Source organism: Astatotilapia calliptera, chromosome 11 (assembly GCF_964374335.1).
Source record: "Astatotilapia calliptera chromosome 11, fAstCal68.1, whole genome shotgun sequence".
NCBI classification, from domain to species: Eukaryota; Metazoa; Chordata; class Actinopteri; order Cichliformes; family Cichlidae; genus Astatotilapia; species Astatotilapia calliptera.
In genome coordinates this window covers 31284933-31305026 of record NC_137432.1, presented here as the reverse complement: position 1 = coordinate 31305026, position 20094 = coordinate 31284933, and the positions used below count along the sequence as shown (strand labels likewise).

The 20094-nt window shown below is 39.9% G+C and overlaps 3 protein-coding genes across 3 annotated transcripts; 1 reads left to right on the top strand and 2 right to left on the bottom strand.

The window, feature by feature from the left end:
• Positions 1 to 654: 654 nt before the first annotated feature.
• On the bottom strand, positions 655 to 6054 carry eaf1 (ELL associated factor 1). Its single transcript, XM_026185348.2, has 6 exons — positions 5756 to 6054; positions 5290 to 5384; positions 4009 to 4145; positions 3719 to 3891; positions 3256 to 3477; positions 655 to 3085 (listed from the first exon to the last, which is right to left on the bottom strand). Exons 1-6 carry the CDS (start codon positions 5856 to 5858, stop codon positions 3036 to 3038), a joined length of 780 nt encoding a protein of 259 aa, XP_026041133.1. The 5' UTR covers positions 5859 to 6054; the 3' UTR covers positions 655 to 3035.
• A 200-nt stretch (positions 6055 to 6254) lies between these two features.
• On the top strand, positions 6255 to 11434 carry mettl6 (methyltransferase 6, methylcytidine). Its single transcript, XM_026185347.2, has 5 exons — positions 6255 to 6712; positions 9465 to 9599; positions 9751 to 9921; positions 10197 to 10338; positions 10640 to 11434. Exons 1-5 carry the CDS (start codon positions 6425 to 6427, stop codon positions 10780 to 10782), a joined length of 879 nt encoding a protein of 292 aa, XP_026041132.1. The 5' UTR covers positions 6255 to 6424; the 3' UTR covers positions 10783 to 11434.
• A 2637-nt stretch (positions 11435 to 14071) lies between these two features.
• Positions 14072 to 18290, bottom strand: LOC145431956 (uncharacterized). Its single transcript, XM_080308475.1, has 3 exons — positions 17981 to 18290; positions 14520 to 14852; positions 14072 to 14314 (listed from the first exon to the last, which is right to left on the bottom strand). The coding sequence occupies exons 1-3, from the start codon at positions 18048 to 18050 to the stop codon at positions 14307 to 14309; spliced, it is 411 nt and encodes a 136-aa protein (XP_080164601.1). The 5' UTR covers positions 18051 to 18290; the 3' UTR covers positions 14072 to 14306.
• Positions 18291 to 20094: the final 1804 nt, after the last annotated feature.

Below are 20094 nucleotides of genomic sequence, written 5' to 3'. Positions count from 1 at the left end.
GATCATCATCCATTGAACGTAAAAGTACAGCTTATTGCACCAGCAGCATCTGCTCTTATATAACTATCATTAGCTTACAGCTTTAAGTGTTTAAGGTCTGTGCTAACTAAAAATAAAGACAAGATGATAGTTAATTGAATTCTAATTAAATGTGCAGATTGTTTCGGTGGAGTTTAATAAACTCAGCCGATTTACTCAGGAACAAATAAAATACTGAAAAAAGCCAAACAATAACATTTTTAAGTTATCTAAGTGACTTGTATATGTTTAACCTGAGTAGGGCGGTGGGTTTGAAAACGATCTGCCGGGAGTCCGGTGCTCTCATGGCCCCCGGCTAGCTATCGAGCTAGTGGGTAACAGACGCCTCCGAAAACGTCGGAGCGCTTTTGAAAATATGTGGTGTCTTGATAAACTGAGCAGATATTTGAGGTTTACACAGCTACATTCTCGCCTGAAAATATGTTAAACGTTTATTTTGTGACCCAGAAAGAATAATAAGAGTAATATTAAAACTAACTAGCTGCCGCCATTGTTGACAACTGCGCTGGGCCGCGCTATGAATTCTGGGACACAGTTTCTTCTTCTTCGGGGTTTAACGGCAGCTGGCATCCTTGTACATGCAGTGCTGCCATCTTCTGTTTCAGTCCGTTATTACACTCTTAAATCCTGCTACTTATTCCTGCTTTTGGGATCTTACAAAGCTTCAAATGACGCGTCGACTATTAAATCAGTCGTCGACGATTTTGATAGTCGACGTAATCGTGACTAGTCGACTAATCGTGGCAGCCCTAGTTGCAAGCATTAAACAGAAGAAAATAGACCTAAAAAGACGCTTTGGGTCACATAAAGCGGGTCTCTGCAGACAGCTGTATTGATTAAAATAGACCCTTACAATCTCAAATTTAACACTAATTATAATAAAGTACATCTAATGTTAATCTTAGAGTAGAGTAACTATTTAATTATTTTGATGGAAATTTCCTTTAAATATGACCCAAAACTTGTTACCAGTTTCAAAAATGACAATCATCTGGCGTTTCATCCTAAAATTTTGCATTCGTCAAAATTTCTTTAACAACAAATACTGTGACCTTTAAGTCTAATCATTCTGTAATAAAACTCCTCGGTTTTCTCTACACTGTGGCTTGTTATACTGCATTCATAATCACAAACAGGATCTTCACAGTCTCTAGCAGAAATTGGAAGAAAATCACTGATACAAATCACAATTACACATAAACTACAGAAAAAAATGAAAAGTACAATTACACACTGGTGTCGTTAAGTGATTTTCACACATTTAGGACACAGTAAGAGATCTGTTTGTGTTCTAACTACTGGAAACACTATGTTTAGTTTATACAATGGGTGGCACCTGTTCAGAGGGTGCAGGAAGCATGATAGAAAATTAATATTACCAGCTCTATGCACACACAACCACAGTGCAACAGGGATCTGACCAGTTAAAGTCTGTTTAACTTGTGGTTTGACCGACTGAGAGATTTTCATTGTCACATACAACCACTGCAGGCGATGCCTGGAAACATTTCAGAGCTGCAATAAATGCATGGAAAAGGCGTTACACTGTGAACATTCCTGTACATCTTGCACATGACGAGGGGCATTTCAACTCTTTGGCATTTTCAGAAAAAGACACATTCACTTATTTTTTCCAAGCTAGCATGCTTTAAGGCGTGGAATGGTACAATGGTATAGGTTTTATATGAAAATACTGGAGCAAAAAAATAAAATGTTCTCTGTTTGCAAATGATACATAGCTGATACAACAAACTTGAAAGTGATGATTAACACATTGCATGCTTCTGGGGCAAATTAGTTTCCCCCTTTAATTTGGTTCTTTGATTTTATTTAAGTATTTTAATCTTGACAGAAATTTTGTAGAAGCCAACCCTGATGCACCCGTCTCCTTTCAAATATGATTAACTTGTCAGTTATGGCCTCACAGACCGACTGGAGGATTAAAGTCTGCATTTTCCTCTGACCATCAGGAAAAAAAGCAAACACGTGCGTTTGTAACTACTGTTTCATATAAATAAGCTTAGAAAAATAAAAGCTTGTGTGTCTGGCACCACAGAGTAGACAGTGGAAGTAAAACGCAGCTGGTGAGGAAAGTTGAGCAGCTAATTAGTTTGACATTTTTGGGGGGGGGGGGGGGGGGGGGTGGCAGTTGAATTCAAAAGGGAGCTACAACACTAGACTTACATTCTATAGCTTACTTACATGTTATTCATACCAGCAATCTGAGTTTCTGCTCGTTGTTGACTCTTTTCTGCCCCCTTGTGGACATAAAACAAACTAATTGGAGCTTTAAAACAACATGCAGCATGTTGCCCTGTTAATTTTCCATGAGCGTAGATAAGCAAACCACAATCTCAACCTGCTAAAAGGTGACATCTAGTGAGTGTAGTGTTGCTACTTGAAAAATGACCAGCAAACAGCAAACTAAAGTTAGCATCAGCAACTGATACTGATTCTGCATCATGTTCCACAATGACCTCAAAAACTTAGTGGATGACAAAATACCTGCGGCATTTGTTTTCTTTGCTTTGTTGCTATTTGCAGATCATCTGTGCAATTCTGCTATTTTTGTACTCTTAGCAAAATGAAAACAAAAAACAAATATTACAGCGATGATCGCACAGCTACAGAAAATCTTGCTTGCCAAACCATAGACAAAACTGAAAGAAAAAAAAATATTAATGATACAAGTAAATAAAACTAGCTGCTCTAAGTACAGAAAATATGTATGTGCACTCTAATATATAATCTTCCAAACCTCTGAAGAATTTTTTTCTTTGTCTCCAGTTTCGCTATACAAAACAAGATATACATCTAATAAAAAATACACTCTTAAGTTCCAGGCTGGCCAGCTTTCAGGATATACTAAAGCAAATTAAAAAAAATATATGTAGTCAAACCAACCTACACAGCTGGGGTCAGCTATCACAGCAAAGAAACAAGTCAACCAGGCAGAAAGGAGGAGGAGTGTGGACAGAGAGACTGACCAGCAGAGCTCAGTCGTCATCGCTGTCACTGCCTGACTCGCTGAGCTGAAGGTCATTTCCTGTGGTGAGCAGAAGATAAATGACCATAATACCAAAAATGCAGTGTGGTAGCACAGAGTCACTGGCAGTGAATGAGCAAGATTAGCAGCAGCACAGAAAACGAATGCACGCATGTATAAATTCCATCTCTTGACCTGACCAAGTCTAAGTATAACCCAAAGGTACTCACGGAGTGTGTTCATGAGCTGGTTGTTCCCCTGCTGCCGGTCAGGTCCTCCGTTGGCCATGGGGTGGCGGCTGGGTGACGTCTGGCTGAGGGGTCGGGGGGTCTCGAGCTCTCCGTCGCTGCTGCTGCTGTCATCGCCGCTCCCTGAGGCGCTGCCCGAGTCGGAGGAGCTGCTGCTGCCGCTGCTGCTCATCTGCTCTATCACCTCCACCTCTGCTCGCAGCTCTGTTAAGAACAGCAGAGAATCGCTACAGTTAACAAAAAGACATTCAGCATTTACTGAAAATTTTTTTATAACAAACTGTAATGTCCTTACATTTAATTAGAACTATGTGATACTTAAGTGTGTCACGTAGCATATGTTTAATATAGAATATGTTATTTGTGATGTTAATCATAAACTATAGTTATGCCAGGAAAACCATCTCTTCTATTATGAGCTGTGGCCGTGTATCACCTTCCTTACCTCTCTTGATGTCATCGAGCTGAGGCTCTGGGGAGGGGTTGTCCTTAGATGGGGAAGGAGAGGTTTTGATCCCAGCCCCGGGTTTAGTGGGGGCCCTAAACTGAGAGGTGGGTTGGCTGGACCGAAGCGACTGCTGCTCAATCCGGGCCTGGATCTTACTGCTGCCTTCTGCCCTGTAAAACACACACACAACAGATGTGATTTCACCTGGATTTATTTAAGAGTAACATAGAAGCCAGCCTGAACTTCCCACTTCAATAACCTTAATTTTGTAATCACTGATATCTCACCTAGTTTTCTTGACCTGGATGCTGCTGCTCAGTTTCTCCAGTACAAACTCCCCAGTGTCGTGGTTAATGATGAGCACACAGTCCTTCTGGTATGGCCGCTTGTTTCCTTTGAATACTGTCATGGGAGGGGTAGAGCCCTGAAAGAAAAAAAAAGAAAATGTAAGAACTAAATATGGACAGTCTTGGCTAATTTTGCCAGACCCTATTACATTAAAACAGTGGAAGAAGGTATCATTATACAGTGCTTATTCCTGGTGTGACTGACTCGCTGACTTCAGTTTGAATTGCTTTGATTGTACAAAGTCTGTTTTTACCCTCGATACTGGATTTCTAAATGTGCAAACATAAATACAAATGTAGTATCTAAGGTAAAAACAGACTTTGTACAATCAAACAAGCTTGAAAAAAAAATCAGTATTTGGTATGACCACTGTTATTCCTCAACACAGCCGGAACTCTCTTAAGTAAGCTTTCTTGTAATTTCTTCAAGTGGCCTCCAGGAATAGTTCTCCATGCTTCCTGAAGGACATTCAAAGCTCTTTTTGGATGTTGGCTGCCTTTTGTTTTGTAATAAATAATCTCACACTGCTTCAATAACGTTGAGGTCCAGGTCATTCCACAACTTGTTCTTAAGGACACGACTTTCAGATTTTGTTCATCTGATGGAGATTGTAGTTTTTTGGGGTTTTATTAGGCCTACCACTTATTCTTTTATCTTCTAAATGTTCACTTTTCAACCAATTTGTCTAAGGACTCCCTGCAAACCATGCTGAGATATGCCAAGTATACACCTAATAGCTATTTGGGAATCACCTGGTTGGTGCAAATGTTATGGTATTTTATGCCAGGCAATCTGTTATAAATTGACTGGCATAAAATACTAGCAATGCTAGAAACAAATTGCCTCTGGAAATGGTCAGATACAAGGACTGGACTGAAAGGAGCAAAAAATGCAGCCAGTGTTTAAAAAAAACAAAAAACAAGCAAAAGAACAATCAAAAAGACCTTGACGAAGCCTGGAAAAGTATTGCTCAAACCAACTTAAAAAAAAAACTACAAGAAAGTCTCATAGCTTGGAAGCAAAAGGAAATGAAAAGGCATTTATAAACTTTTGCACAGTACAGGATGTGAACAGATATTCATCTAACATGCAAGTGCCACACTTCCTGGAAGTACCAATTCAGTCAGTATTTAAGAGCGATGAATTTGATGCTAGAAGAATGGAAATTGTTTTATTATTTGCTTAATTTACAGAAAGAAGTGCACATCATGCAGTCTTACTGGAATATGAGGTAGTGTTATGGTAACTTCATCTCCTTTCCCAACTTGAAGCTCTCCCTCACAGCTTGTGTCAATCGATGCTGGTTTGAAGTCATCTGAAAAGGAGATGCAACAGATAATTTAACCAGGTGCTTTAGGAGACATTGTATGTAGGTAATTCCAAATACATGGACATTTTATTAAGTATCTTAAACAAATATTGAAAAATTATGAGCCGACGAACCCAGATTTAAAACCTGAGAATGGGGAGTAAAACGATAAAATTCAGTGTATAATGCTGCCACACCATTTGCAACAAATACTTACTTATATTGTTTTCTCCATATAATTACCCATACACAGACTGTGTAAGACACAGCCTCTCCGTCCATGTGAGAAAGTGAGTCTGACACAACAGTAATCTAACAGTGCGCTTTGTATGGTGCCAAAGTTTTATTTAACACATCGCGCAGTCTGTCACACTTACATCTGATGGTGTGAAAGGAAGACTTTGGCCTCTTCTCAAAGCTTTCTCCGAGCTTCAAAACATGCTCCTCTTTGTCCAGCAGCGGATTCGTGCTCCCGTTCATGGCTCCGTTGGTTTAATGGTTACTAAAACTCGCATTTAGGTCAAATCCCACGAAGACCCGAGAGCAATCTGGCAAGTTGAGCAGGATCAAAATAAGATACCAACTACAACACAAAGTTAGCTTGCTGTGGCTAACAGTTAGCAAAACATCACGTGGCCACGCCTTTTCCGCTTTTGGTCCGGCTCTCAAATATCGCCGAAAGTGGGCTGTGTTAGCAACGTCACCTGTTTTCATTAAAGCAAAAGATTTAAAAAAAACAAAAAAACAACGCATTTCACTACATAATAACCTATGAAAATATTTTCAGTGCTTTAATTTAGTCAGTAACGAGTAATTATAGAAAACGCGCCACTCGATGAGAAACGGAATTAAGTAGTAAAGACCACACGACATCATTTAGTTAACGGACAACATGGATGCATTAAATGTGGAAAAAGTACGGCTACCCTCAAATTTGTTTTAAAATAAAACTCTAAATCAGTTAATTGGGGGTTAGCATGTTTGAAAAGTCTATTTTTCATAAGCGAGTATAAACAGAACGTGGAGACACTTTGTGGCAGTTTATCATGGCATTGTCAGAAAGTGGGGTTTTGAGTGGTGATATTAACTGTACACATCCTGGAAAAGAAGAGTCGAAAGACCAAGCGAACACCCCCACTGCCAGGATTTTAACCCTGGGGGAGCAGGAAAGACTGAACGGTGAGCGGGCTCTGGTGTCTGACTTCAAACAGATGAAGCTGGAGAAAGAAGCGCAGAAAAACTGGGACTTGTTTTACAAAAGAAACACAACAAATTTCTTCAAGGATAGACACTGGACCACCAGGGAATTTGAAGAGCTCAAGGCATGCCGAGAGGTGAGGAAATATTTACAACAGACCACACCAGAGGAGGTTCATTTACAGGATATTAAACATAACATCTGTATGTTTTGAAATATTTGAGTTGTATGACTGCCATGCATGTGGTATTGTGTGAAATAGATAAAAAATTTACTGATTTTAATGTATACAATGGACACCCTAAAGGAAAATTAAGGCTTCACAGGACATGACTTGACATTATCAGCTGTGTAGTTTCTGATTTTACTTAATTACCACCTAATAAAGTAAATGCTTTTCTCTAGAGCTGATATTTAGAGGTCAGTTAAAAGCTTGCAACTTTCAACAGTAATTTAGCATAAAGGATATTGTAAAAGTTTTTAAGTGAGTTTTTGGAGTTTCACTATTAAAAATCATTAAGCTGAGTTGAGAGACATGAGTAGACTAATACCTTGTGTTTGTGGCTATTTTTTTTCTCTTTTTTTTGCCTGTCCCGTTTGGCTCTTTTGCCATCAGAATTGTTGTCTAAAGGCAAAGAAAGATGCCCAATGGATTTACTTTACCAAATTGACCATCCCAGCCTTGCCGTAATGGTCCATTTGATTCACCTTTTATTGTTTATTTTATTTTCACTTACTGAATACGGGACAGACTTGACTGGGGGAAAGAAGGGGAGAAAGAAAGAGGGAAAGAGAAACAGCTGAGAAGAGGGACGGGGGAGAAGGGCAAAAGACAAAAACCAACAGAACGGGCAGAAAAAAAAATGCATATATCAATCACCTGGATCACCTGCTGAGAAAGAAAAAGAAAACAAGCAGAAGAGAACAAGAGTAATAGAATAAACAACATCACAATGATATATGGGAATATGACAGTAAATACTAAATATTAAACATTATTGTGCAGCACATAAGATCAACAGAACACAGTGTGCTTTGAGGTAGGAGCCAAAAAGGGTGTAGTTTGTGGGTGTGATCACCCGTGTGTACACCTGTGAGCATGGACACGCTTGTTTTTTTTTTAAAAGGTTCCTTCATGTAATGATCTGCTAGAGGGTGTGGGGGTCCTCCAGGGCATGAAGCAGGTATGGAGGAGATCAAAACTCCAGACATCCAGAGGCCCCCAGAACACAAGAGACCAAGGAAGACCAACAGAGGGGCAGCCGCGCCACTGTCCCAGAAAGAGCTGAGGAGAGTCCCAGATGAGGGCTCACTCAGCAGTCGCGGAGCAGAAGCCAGGGGGAGTTGCAGTGACGCGCCCGTGAGCTCCGCCGGCAGCCAGCCGTGCCTGAGTGACCGAGCCCCAGGCCGAGAGGCCGGGGGCACCCCACCTCCGAAGTGGCCCGAGCGAGCCCCAGGCTCCAGGCCCCGATAAGCGGCCGCCAAGGAGTGAGCCGGTGTGTACCTGGACGCCCATCCCCGGACACAAAGAACCACCAACGCACCGATGTCTGAGGGAGTCCGCCACTGGCAGGGGAAGTGGTGGTAGGGGGAGATAGGCCTCCAAACCTTGGAGGGCCTGAGATGTCCCCAGAGAGGTGGCGTCTGATACCCAACCTGACATATAGACACAGAAATACAGGCACACACAGATACAAACATCCGTTCCCACCCTCATGCTCTCATATGCACTTACTCCACACTCAACCAATGTGGAGACAGACATAAAGAGACGCTGTACACACGATCACACTCCCCAAGCGTACTCTACAAACCGGGTCTAGGTACCCTTGCCCCTGGAGGGGGGAACTGCACCCAGACCCAGGTGGTGTTACCCTTTTCCCTGCGGTGGGGAGAGGCAGACTGCCCCGACTCCGCAGCAGCAGGGAGGCCCCACACTCCAGACCCCAGTCGGACGGCCAACTCCTCCTCCTAGCCCCCCCGCTCCAGCAGGCCGCAGAGAACGGGGGTGAGAGAAGACTCCAAACCTCCCTCCACCCGCTCATTGTAGTGTTGATGCATGTGTGTTCTAAGGTGCAATTAAAACCCAGGAGGGCATGGAGCTACCTGCCAGAGAGCAGCAGGTAAGCGCATGGTCCCTCCTGCTGGCCCTCAATGTCTACGTCTATTTAAAATTGAAAGGTGGGCAACGACGCCAGGGGTGAGGTGTACACCCTGATGGTACTTTGGATTCCGTGTATCGTGCCCACCCCCAAGATCCTATATGTATGTGTAATGAGAGTGTGAGTAATGTGAATGTCTAAGTTGTGGGATAAAATTGAGGCAGAGGCAGCCAGAAGGGGACAGAGGGGGGGTAGCCTCCTCTGCACCCTGGTGACATACCCCTACTCCAAGGTCCTGCATGTGTGGGTGGTTGTGGTGGAGCGGGAAGAGGGAGGCAGCTGGAGATGGGGAGGGAAGGAAGGGAGGGGCAAGTGACCCCTCCCTGGGGCCAGCTCCCCCGCTGACCCCAGTAGGCACCCCCATACTCCGCGACCCGCCAGACCGGGGCCCAGTGCAGCAGCGCCTCCCGGCCCCACAGAGCCCGGGACATTCCACCCAACCCCACCACAGAGAAAACTGCACCCACCCCACCATCCACTCATCTTCCAGACTACATAAGACAATAAACACCCAAGGAAGCATGGAGAACTATTCCTGGAGGCCACTTGAAGAAATTACAAGAAAGCTTACTTAAGAGAGTTCCGGCTGTGTTGAGGAATAACAGTGGTCATACCAAATACTGATTTTTTTCAAGCTTGTTTGATTGTACAAAGTCTGTTTTTACCTTAGATACTACATTTGTTTGTGGCTATTTTAAATTTATCTTTGTCCCATCTGGCTTGCAGTTTGAGTCCCAGAAGTTGGTGCTGCTGGAGGCAGGCTGTGGTGTCGGAAACTGCTTCTTCCCTCTGCTCGAGGATGACCTCAACATCTTTGTTTATGCCTGTGACTTCTCACCACGAGCTGTTGAATTTGTCAGAGTAAGCTCTATTAGTGAAGCTGTAATACTACTTTACATTCAATGGATTCAGACATTTTAACCTGAGAATCTTGGAATCAACAAAAAGAAAAAACCCCACTGAATTTTGTAAAAAAAAAACATTCTTTCCTTTGTTTTCTTTGTGTTAACAGCAAAACCCTCTGTACTGCCCCGACCGCTGTTGTGCCTTCCAGTGTGATTTAACTAAAGATGACCTGATGGAAAATGTGCCAGAAAGCAGTGTGGATGTCATCACACTCATCTTCGTCCTGTCAGCTGTCCATCCTGACAAAATGAAGCTGGTTTTGGAGAACATTAGCAGGGTGAGAGCAGAGATGGCGTGTGGATAGATTTAGTATAAGTCTGTACTCCCAACAGCTTGTATAGTTTAAATGAAATGATAGGTGGGAGAGTTCTCTCCTACTGGAACTACACAAGCACTTGCTTTCTGTACTCATAATGTGGATAAAACGAAATGTTTGATTGAAAGAAGCCTTTAATCTGATGATGTATTTGGTGGTTAATTTCTAGATATGCTTTTAATGTGCCAGATTAGTCAGATTGAAATAGTTTAATGTGATTTGCATGTGATCTTAAGGTTTTGAAGCCTGGGGGATTTATCCTCTTCAGGGACTACGGACTTTATGACCATGCCATGCTCCGATTTAAACCCGGAAATAAGCTGGGAGAGAACTTCTATGTACGGCAAGATGGAACTAGGTCCTACTTTTTCTCTAAAGGTCAGTAGTTTATTCTAAGGAAGTTATTTTTTTGTTGATACTAACTTAGCTTATCTCAATAATTAGAGATAGATATATATATTACCGGTTTAGAAATGTGTGAATTGAGGCTTCACACCTTTTATTTTATTTCAGAATATCAGCACATTCATATGCAAGAACATTGACCTTTCCTTCCTTGGTCACTCATTGTTGAGATAACCTTTTCAAGTAGAGAAGGCTCAATTTGTGCATTTCATCTTTTTATGACACATCAGAAAATCTCTAAACCTTTTTCTTTCTTTTTTATAACTGCCCTCAGAGTTCCTGGCTGAGCTGTTTGAGAAGACGGGCTTCAAGTGCGTTTCTAATGACTATGTTCTTAGAGAGACTGTCAACAAGAAGGAGGGACTTTGTGTACCCAGAGTGTTCCTGCAGAGCAAATTTATGAAACCAGAGAGCTGAACTTTGCGTTTGTCGTCTCACAGATCTACAGAGGTTTTGCAAAACATAGCACTGAAATGTTAGATAAAAACTGGACAGTAAAAGGTGAGGGAAATGTGTGCCAAAACCTTACCAGAATGGAAATTGGGCCATCAAGGTAACTTAGCAGTATGTACTCCTGCTATCTGCTGACCAAACCACCTGAGGAAGGCTCCCAGAAAAGCTCTGCTCCCAACATCTAAAGGGATTTGATTGGATTTTTTTCAGGGGAAAGAAAAGGCATTAAACATGGTTGTTTAAACGTTCACAGTTTGTGATACCGTTCTGAGAAACACTTTAAATATAAACCAGTAATATGATTGGTAATAGAATTATGACTTTCTTGCCCTTCATTCCCCTAATATTGAGTTCAAGTCATCATTTAAAAATGTATTTTTTTAAATAAATGTATTTTATTATTTTCCCACATATACTGTGAGAGGACATGGTAATCTGTGTTTTATAATTTCCCACTTTTTGATGTGAAATTTAAAAAAATTGTTGAGGATGAAAAAGCAAAGCCTCTCATTCTGTTTGAGGTTCACATTTTATGGGCCATGAATCCCTGTGGTGGATGTATGGATATTTCCACGTTTAAGAATAAACATGCTAAATTTGCGCCTTTTTTTCTAAACTATCTTAACTATCATTTTAACTAACTATCTCTCCTTCAGACGATTCAATGAAAACGTCTTCCCTGGCAGATGTCACTGAATGTTCATTGTATAGAAACAGAGAAGAAACCTTTAAGGCTGCTAGGATGCCAAAATCTAAGACATCCACATTGCCCAAAGCATAAATACAAAATAGATAATTCAATTATCTATGAGTTATAAATTATTATTCTGTAATGTTTTTCAACTTGTAGATTAAGACATTTCAGTCTATATGAAAAACTAGATGAGCAAGTGTGTGAACAACCTTCGAATCTAAATATTTATTGTGAAGACGTTTTATTTCCTTTGATTTCTGAGTAGCAATCAATTCAAAGACTAACAGTAACACAGGCTACTAAAAATGCATAAATTAAAAATCTATTTAATGGAGAAAACACAATAACAAAAAATTAATGACAGGAAAATTATTTTATTTTATTTTTTCTTCCTTGTACCCATTTCGAGGACTCCATATTAAACAATTTAGTTGATAAAAAATTTACATTGATCACACTGGAAAAGGTCTTTTGAAGCATAAACACCTGTAAGCAGTATGAGCACAAAGCTATCAAAGTTCTCAACTGTGACACACAAAGGCCTAAAAGAGAACTGCCCTTACTACAGTACCATAAGCTGCTCCCAAGATCAACATGTTTGCCGTTGTTTCGATTTAACAACAAATATAAGAGCTTTTATACGTGAATGCAGTTTAGTTAAGTTTTGCATTCATGTATGTTTGCCTTCATCGTACTGTACATTCTGCTAAAAAAGACCACTGTGGTGAATCGGTTTAGGGCCTGTCAAGCTACTTGCAACATGCACTAAATGTGGCTTCCTGTTCAGCAGCTGTGTCGCCCACTGACTTTCCCAGTTTAGAACACATTAAAGATTTGTTGTGCCTCTCAAAACAGAAATGTAATTTGGTGTTTGACACAGTGCGATTTATTGGCATCACAGTGTTTCATGTCACAGATATGAAATTACCATTTTCAGATTTTATATGTTACCCAGTGGTGAAAGTAAAAGATTTTGGGCGGCTTTAGAAATCACAGTGAGTATCAAAATTGCATAAATCCCTCTAAAATTTAATGTAGTCAAATAAAATAATCCAAAATGACAATTATTTGAGTGAATGGGATGTGGGTAAAGATTAAAATAATAAATATTTATATTAAAATATAATTCAATCTTGTAATATATTGAGCTAGTAAAGTGGGCTATATTGTTTAAACATTTCACGTATGTTTTTAAACATGAACAAATATGCATTTTCATGACAGTAATTTCATAATTTGCTAACTAGTAAAGCTGGACTAGTACTAGATTACAATCATGAAGATTGTGTCATTAATTAACACAATGTAATATTCTGATTCTGAAAACGTTTTCTGTGGTTCTGGAAGAAAAGTTGTGGTTACCAAAAATGTAACGAAATTAGTCTCATTCCTGAGAAATTGCCATTTGCTTCAGTTCTACGTAACAAATTTTTTCATGAATTAAGACACCCTTAAAAATGTTGAAAATTGTGATTAGTGAGATCCGGTGATATGTTAAGCGAGGTGCCCTATTTAATCTGACCATGCACGCTGCTTTAAGACTGACTTCAAAGCAGTACAATGCAGTTGATACAGTTTCCTGTCCCGTGGTTTGGCTTCTTCGAGCTTTCTACTAGTAAAGCGAGAAATGAAAGTGCCAAGACAGTTAAAGATGCTCGTACCAGTTCATTCTAGGTTATGGTTTTTTTTACAATCATTAAATAAAATATGATGAATGATTTTGATCAGTAAAATAAATACAACTAACTAATTCTGTTGGAGAAATTAATGTTTCATTAGTATTTCTGCTATATTTTGTGGGGATTATTTGTATTGTTGAGTTTTATTTTTTTATTACATTTTCTTTCTTTATGATTTATTAATCATCATATATCCCAATTCAGGTTAATTATTTCTGCCGTGGCTACGTGCTCTCTAGTGTGTGATTTTAAAAAATAAATAAATAGGTGAGTATAAATTTGGATGATGACATTGTGGTCTGAGAGATAGAGGCAAGTTCCAACCTTGATATATTTTTTTAACCTGGTGATGGTTGCTGTGGCTTTTCACACCTTTTTTGCAACCAGCTACTGCACCGACACAGTCAAACCAGCACGTACTTAAAGGTCTGTTTGTTCCACTGAATCTCTCCACATTGCAGCAGCCTGGGTTTCTTTCCTTCTCTGCTTTCACTCTCAACATGTGTGCACAGCATGGCTTCCAGGTGCAATTTTAACACTTGATTGTTATTAATTTGTTCGTCCAAACTGCGTTTTGTTTAATTTCAGTTTCCACACCAAATTATTCTGGCAATGATGACAGAATCTGATATCCAGAAAGAACTGCATTTACTTAGGTCAGTTTAGCAACATATTTCTTTATTCTTTCTCCATGTATTTTTAATGTTCTCTTACATTAGTCCAAAATTCACAGCACTAGTAAAATACAACCTAATATATACAAAGTAAAATTGATTTGTATTATAATATTAGCCTCCCCTATTCTAAATGACACAGAAATAAAAAGTAGCTGCTTTGGGACTACTACTACTGTATATTAAAGAGATTACAGACAGAGGAGTCGTAGTGATACGATAAATCTTTAATATGCAACTGAAGCAGTTATACTCTATGATGAAACATTAAATTTGTAAAAAAAAAAAAAAATCATTTGTTGCTGTGATATAAGAAAAATGGTGAAAAATATGTTTGATCCGTTTACTTCATTCAGCCAAATCAGAGCAAAGAGGTGTTCTCGAAATGCTTTTTGAACAATATTCATCAAAGTATCCATCCAAAAAAAACAGCTGCCTCAGTCACTGATCTGTAAAAGAACAGACAGAACAGCAGAATGAGACATCAAATCCATATGTGGTAGAAACTGAGTTTATCTCCCCGCCTTCCCACAAAGTTAAAAAATTACAAATATTTCAACTCCTCAAATACAAAGCCGTACTGAGGAGTAGATTGTTATAATCAAAGTTCAAAAATAATAATGACATATTTAGTGACTCTGATCATGAAAATACCTTTGACAACAACAGTGATAAAATGGCCCATGGCTGTCTCTCCACTTGCTGTACACACAGCCTTGCACTGAAAGGTACCAGCATCCTTTGGTGTCACGTTGAGGATCTCTGTCACAACCAGTCTGCGTCTTTTCCCTTCAGAGATTGTCTCACTCACTGTTGTGAAGTACTTTTTGGGGTTAATTAGCTCAACACTTCCACTGGTGACATCATGCCACACAACATGCACCACACCACACGATTCGAAGTCGTAATGTGCCTCACAAGTTAGTGTGACTGATGAGCCTATAGACGGAGTGAATGTCTTCTGTAGGTAGCGGACTTCTAAATTATCTAGAACATAAAAAAAACCCAGTGTTAATATCTCGCTTCATGAAAATAAATTGAATTCCCAAATCATTTTTGAGTCACTTAAAGTCAGTGCTACTGGTGTGTGTTAAAATATCATCTGCCCAATGGGAGCTGTTCAAAGAGATGGTAAACTGGGTGTGATGGGTCTTTTATGATGTTTGTTGTTTTCCAGAGACAGCAGGATGTTCTGATATTGTTCGGAGCAGGTATGTGTGTTGTTTTCTCTACAGTTATATTAACTCTATGAAGGGCCTTTTTGTGAGCCCCAGAGCTACTGCTTCTCATTATCAGGACATTATAGGTCAGGACACTCTCAAAAACGACACCACCCATGTTGTGGCAGGTTGAATTTCCTGACAGCTGCCTGGAAGTTTACTCACTGCTGTGCTTTGTCGATCAAACAGTGCATTTATTTTTTCTACTGCTATCTGCAGTTTTAAGGATTACTAATGAAAGTATTATTGCTTATGTTTTTACAGCAAGAGTAAAAACTAGATGTCTAGGTTTTCTTCATAACAAAATAACAGATCAGCAATTGTCAGATAAATTGTGGTTATATTTCATTCTTCCTTGAATTGCTTACTTTTTCTAACAGAAATAAATCAAGAAAAGTGAAACTGTATCTTTGAAATACCTGATATCTAGACATATTTTTTTTCTGCTACCGCTAAAAAGACTTATGAGGTCATGCAACTTTCACTGAGAAAATAGGGACTCAAAGCACACTTCCTCTTCTAATAAACCACTCCTCTTACTGGAATGTTGTGTAAGCTGACTACCACACCCTTTTCCCTATCGGAGTTATATTCAAATGTATTATCAAGTGAAATGGCGATGGAGCTAGACCAAGAAAAGCTCTGCTGTTCCATATGTTTGGATTTACTTAAGGAGCCAGTGACCATTCCCTGTGGGCACAGCTACTGCATGAATTGTATTGAAAGCCGCTGGACTGAAGAGGAACATAATAAAAGCTACAGCTGCCCTCACTGCAAACAGACCTTTGCACCAAAGCCAGACTTGGTGAAAAGTGCCATGTTTGCTGATTTGGTTGAAGCCCTGAAGAAAACAAGACTTCAGTTTGCTCCAGCTGATCACTGCTATGCCAAGCCTGGAGATGTAGCCTGTGATTTCTGCACTGACAAAAAGCTGAAAGCCCTCAAGTCATGTTTGGTGTGCCGGATCTCCTACTGTGAGCTCCACCTTCAGCCTCACTACGAATCCTCTGCCTTTGAAAAGCACAAATTGGTTGAACCGCTAAAAAATCTACAGGAGAAATTTTGCTCTCATCATGATGAGGTGATGAAGATCTTTTGTCGCACTGACCAGCAGGCCATCTGCTTTTTGTGCTCTGTTGATGAACACAAAAATCACGACACAGTCTCAGCTAAAGCAGAAAGAAACCATAAGCAGATGAAGCTTGGGGTGAGTCGGGAAAAAATCCAGATGAGAATTCAGAACAGAGAAAAAGATCTGAAAGTTCTTCAGGAGGAGATTGAGGCCATCAATTTCTCTGCAGATAAAATAGTGAACGACAGCAAAAAGATCTTCACAGAACTAGTTTGTCTTGTTGAGAAAATGAGCTCTGCTTTAAATGAACAAATCAGATTCCGGCAGAAAGCTGAAGTTAATCGAGTTACAGAGTTAAAGGAGAAACTGGAGCAGGAAAATGCTGAGTTGTGGGTGAAGGATGCGGAACTAGAGCTGCTCTCAAATACTGATGACCACATCCAGTTTCTACTTAATTACCCTTCACTGTCACATTTAAGTGAGTCCACAGACTTGCCCAGCTCAGATGTCCATCCTCCCCTGTACTTTGAGCGTGTGACAGAGGCTTTGTCAGAGATCAGAGGTAAGCTGGAAAATGTTCTAAATGAGGAATGGCCAAAAATCTCACTAAAAGTGACTGAAGTGGATGTTTTACTGCCAATCCCAGAGCCAGAGACAAGAGAAGAATTCCTACAATATTCTCGTAAAATCACGTTGGATCCCCAGACTGTCAACCCGTGGATATCATTATCTGAAGGCAACACAAAAGCAACAGTGATGAGAGAAAAGCAAATATATGACTGTCACCCAGACAGATTCACTCACTGGCTTCAAGGCCTCAGCAAAGAGAGTCTGACTGGGCGTTGTTACTGGGAGGTTGAGAGAAGCGGTGGGGGAATTTTAGTAGCTGTTGCATACAAAGACATTAGCAGAACTGGGGATGAGAGTGGATTTGGAAACAACGACAAGTCTTGGGCATTAGGATGTTTTGACTTTAATTACTATTTCAGACATAACAATATGAAAACTTTACTCTCAGGCTCTCAGATGCCCAAAATTGGGGTGTTCCTGGATCACAGGGCCGGTACGCTGTCATTCTACGGCATTTCTGAAGAAATGATTCTCCTTCACAAAGTCCAAACCAAATTCAGTCAGCCGCTATACGCCGGAGTCTCGGTTTACTGGGCTGGAGACACTGCTAAGTTGTGTAAACTAAAGTCAACTTGGTCAAAAGAGGTTGATGGATAAGATACTGCTTTTAATTACGTGAAAAAGGGAGATTTGACCTGTGCATTGCATTCTGTAACCCCTTAATGCCTATTATATCATATTGACATATCATATTGAGTTTTTTGGGGGGTGTTACTCCTCACTTTGTTCTGGTCACTTTTTAAATCCAATGTAAAAACAAAAGGTTAGTATAAATGTATCGATGATGTCAAATACTGAAGGTCAATATTATGTTGTAAGCAGTGATACACTCAGGCTTTATGTTTATGAGTGATGCTTCTTTGGTATTAAGTCAGTGAAAAGATTAGAATAAATATTTCACATACTGTAACATTTTCTATTATTCCCAAAACCTTTAAGCCTCACTTTCAAATACGGTTAATGGTCAGACTACAAGCTGTTATTAACACACATTTGATTGTAACAAGGTTATACTGCCACGGATATGTCTACATACATATTCTTATATTTAGATGATTTTCTTGGCTTAATGTAGGAGTATAATTAGAAATGACGTATGTATGGTTTTATTGAGATAGATTTTCTGGCGATGACACCATCCGTTATCAAGAAAATAAAATTTAGAGAAAAAAAATTAAAAATTGTTTACTAACCTGTCTCCTGAGCAAACAACAGCGGAAAAGTCATGAACAGCACCACTGCAAAGCCAGTAAACCATGACATTGTAGATAAGATACAACAGCAGGAATCACCAAAGATGAACACGAGGACCACAGCACAAATGGCAGACTAGGTTATAGGTTTCACATAAGATGCATGAACACCACTGGCTGCAATGTGTGAGTGTGTTTGCAGATGCGTGGGTGGAGGATATGCAACTCTGTGCTCAGCTATGTGTGACTATCTGCATTCCTTCTGACCACCACAAACCTACTGCCTCTCTTTGCACTCTGTTGAAAAAACACTTTTTTGTTGCCTTGAATGCAGCTTTCACTTTTACTGAGCACTACAGTTAAAATTCAGACTGTCTTGCCCCTGTCTGTGTTGTCAGGGGCAACTCCCTGCACCATCTTAATTGTGACTAATTGTTTTGTTTTTATTTTTTCACTGGGGATCGCACTGCAAAGACTGAACTATAAGTCAGTTGAAACCAAGAATAACTTGCACCAGACTGATGGAAGAGAAAAGTGTGGGGAAGAAATAGAACAACTCATGATTTCAAGCAAATTGTTGATAGAAGTAGTGTACAGTCAGACAGCACTTCACATTGTAAATGGATATGACCCAATCCATACTACTAAAGCAGCCTGTTACGTCCCTCTGCAGCCTCTAATCTGCTCAGTGTGTTCAGCTGGTCCTAATTGGCCACACCTAGTCAGGTGTGGATAAAAGCATACCTGAGGCAAGCTTCAAAGGGAGCTCACTTGTCTTTGCCTTGGTGGCATCAGCCATTTTAGCCAACCTGGTTTTCCATTTTAAGATAAAACCCTCTTCTCACCCATACTCTGGTATTCGTCTCCTTTTTTATGTTGCGGCTTTGAGCTGGGTCGTAACAAGCCCAAGTGTTTCTCAAAGCAAAGAAATGAGATATTCTTTGATGGCCAAGCCAGTCAGAATATTCAAGCTAGTAGATCTCATTTTTAGTAGAAGTAGATGTACATAAATCTTAGTGAAGAATACTGTATAGAAGAATACTGGGTATATCCATATGTACGCGTGTGTGTATGTGTATGTGTGTATAACTTGCACATATCTTTCTTGTGTAAATGTACATTTGTTTGTGTTATTGTTTAAATACTTACGCTATTGTGTATTTCACACACATGGAGAGATGCCAAACTGCCTTTCATTGTTCTTGTAACAGTGAAAATAAAGAGCTATTCTATTCTGTATACCTTTTCCAGATCCACTGCATACAACAGTCCTGTATCCACAGAGGGTAAGATAAAGGATTCTGCTGCTACCAGAAAATCAGCATCCATGTACGTTTACCAATATGTGGGCTAGCTCATAATGATTCAGACACTTTTTATTTCCTATTAGTTTCATCAGGCAGTTACACATATTTTAAAGTGAAAATTGCCTAAAACAACTCAGAAAAGTTGGTTCTCAGTTACTGTTTGAATATAACATGGCATCATTATAAAACCATTTGAATCACATTATTTAAACCACCATAGTCATGGCTCTGATATTAGTGTGACAGCAAGAATAAAACCTGGCTTATCTTATTTAGGCAATAAGTAACTAATGAGCTTAGTGATGACAATGTGGAAGTGAAGGAAATTTCCGTCCCCGGTTTCCTCCAAGGCGTGAGCGATAAGCAGAGTTTTGTCCTTTCCTTATAAGACTCCTAATTATTCAAAGTAACACTCAGGTATGCCGTTCAGCTGGGTTAGTTACGATATCGGGAGCAGTTAGGAGAACAAAGTGATACAGAGACTGTTCAGATTGCTTTCCCAGAATCAACTCAAAGGTTTATTTGGTACACAGCAGTTTATATAGAGAAAAAAAGGTTCGTGTGTCAGCTTTCCCAGTTCAAACCGGTACAGACTAAATAAGGAAACGTCTTCCTGCCTTCTGAGCAAAGTATCCCTTGTGTAGTTTATCAGTTCAGCTACAATTTATGATCATCCCAGCAAAATACACTCCTAGACATAGAATACAGAGTTCTTTCATTAGTGAATTCTGAAACAAACCACCTGGCCTTTAACAAGCCTTTTCCAGGAGATAAAGAAAAAGGGAGGATGGGAGTAAGGAAGTGGTC

Coding starts and splice junctions, on each gene's coding strand:
- eaf1 (XM_026185348.2), bottom strand. CDS start 5,858: ATGAACGGGAGCACGAATCCGCTGCTGGACAAAGAGGAGCATGTTTTG. Junction 5,385..5,755: donor TTCCTTTCACACCATCAGAT/GTAAGTGTGACA, acceptor TCTCCTTTTCAG/ATGACTTCAAACCAGCATCG. Junction 3,892..4,008: donor ATCCAGGTCAAGAAAACTAG/GTGAGATATCAG, acceptor TGTGTTTTACAG/GGCAGAAGGCAGCAGTAAGA.
- mettl6 (XM_026185347.2), top strand. CDS start 6,425: ATGGCATTGTCAGAAAGTGGGGTTTTGAGTGGTGATATTAACTGTACA. Junction 9,600..9,750: donor GAGCTGTTGAATTTGTCAGA/GTAAGCTCTATT, acceptor TTGTGTTAACAG/CAAAACCCTCTGTACTGCCC. Junction 10,339..10,639: donor GTCCTACTTTTTCTCTAAAG/GTCAGTAGTTTA, acceptor AACTGCCCTCAG/AGTTCCTGGCTGAGCTGTTT.
- LOC145431956 (XM_080308475.1), bottom strand. CDS start 18,050: ATGTCATGGTTTACTGGCTTTGCAGTGGTGCTGTTCATGACTTTTCCG. Junction 14,853..17,980: donor GTTGTTTGCTCAGGAGACAG/GTTAGTAAACAA, acceptor TTTATGTTCTAG/ATAATTTAGAAGTCCGCTAC.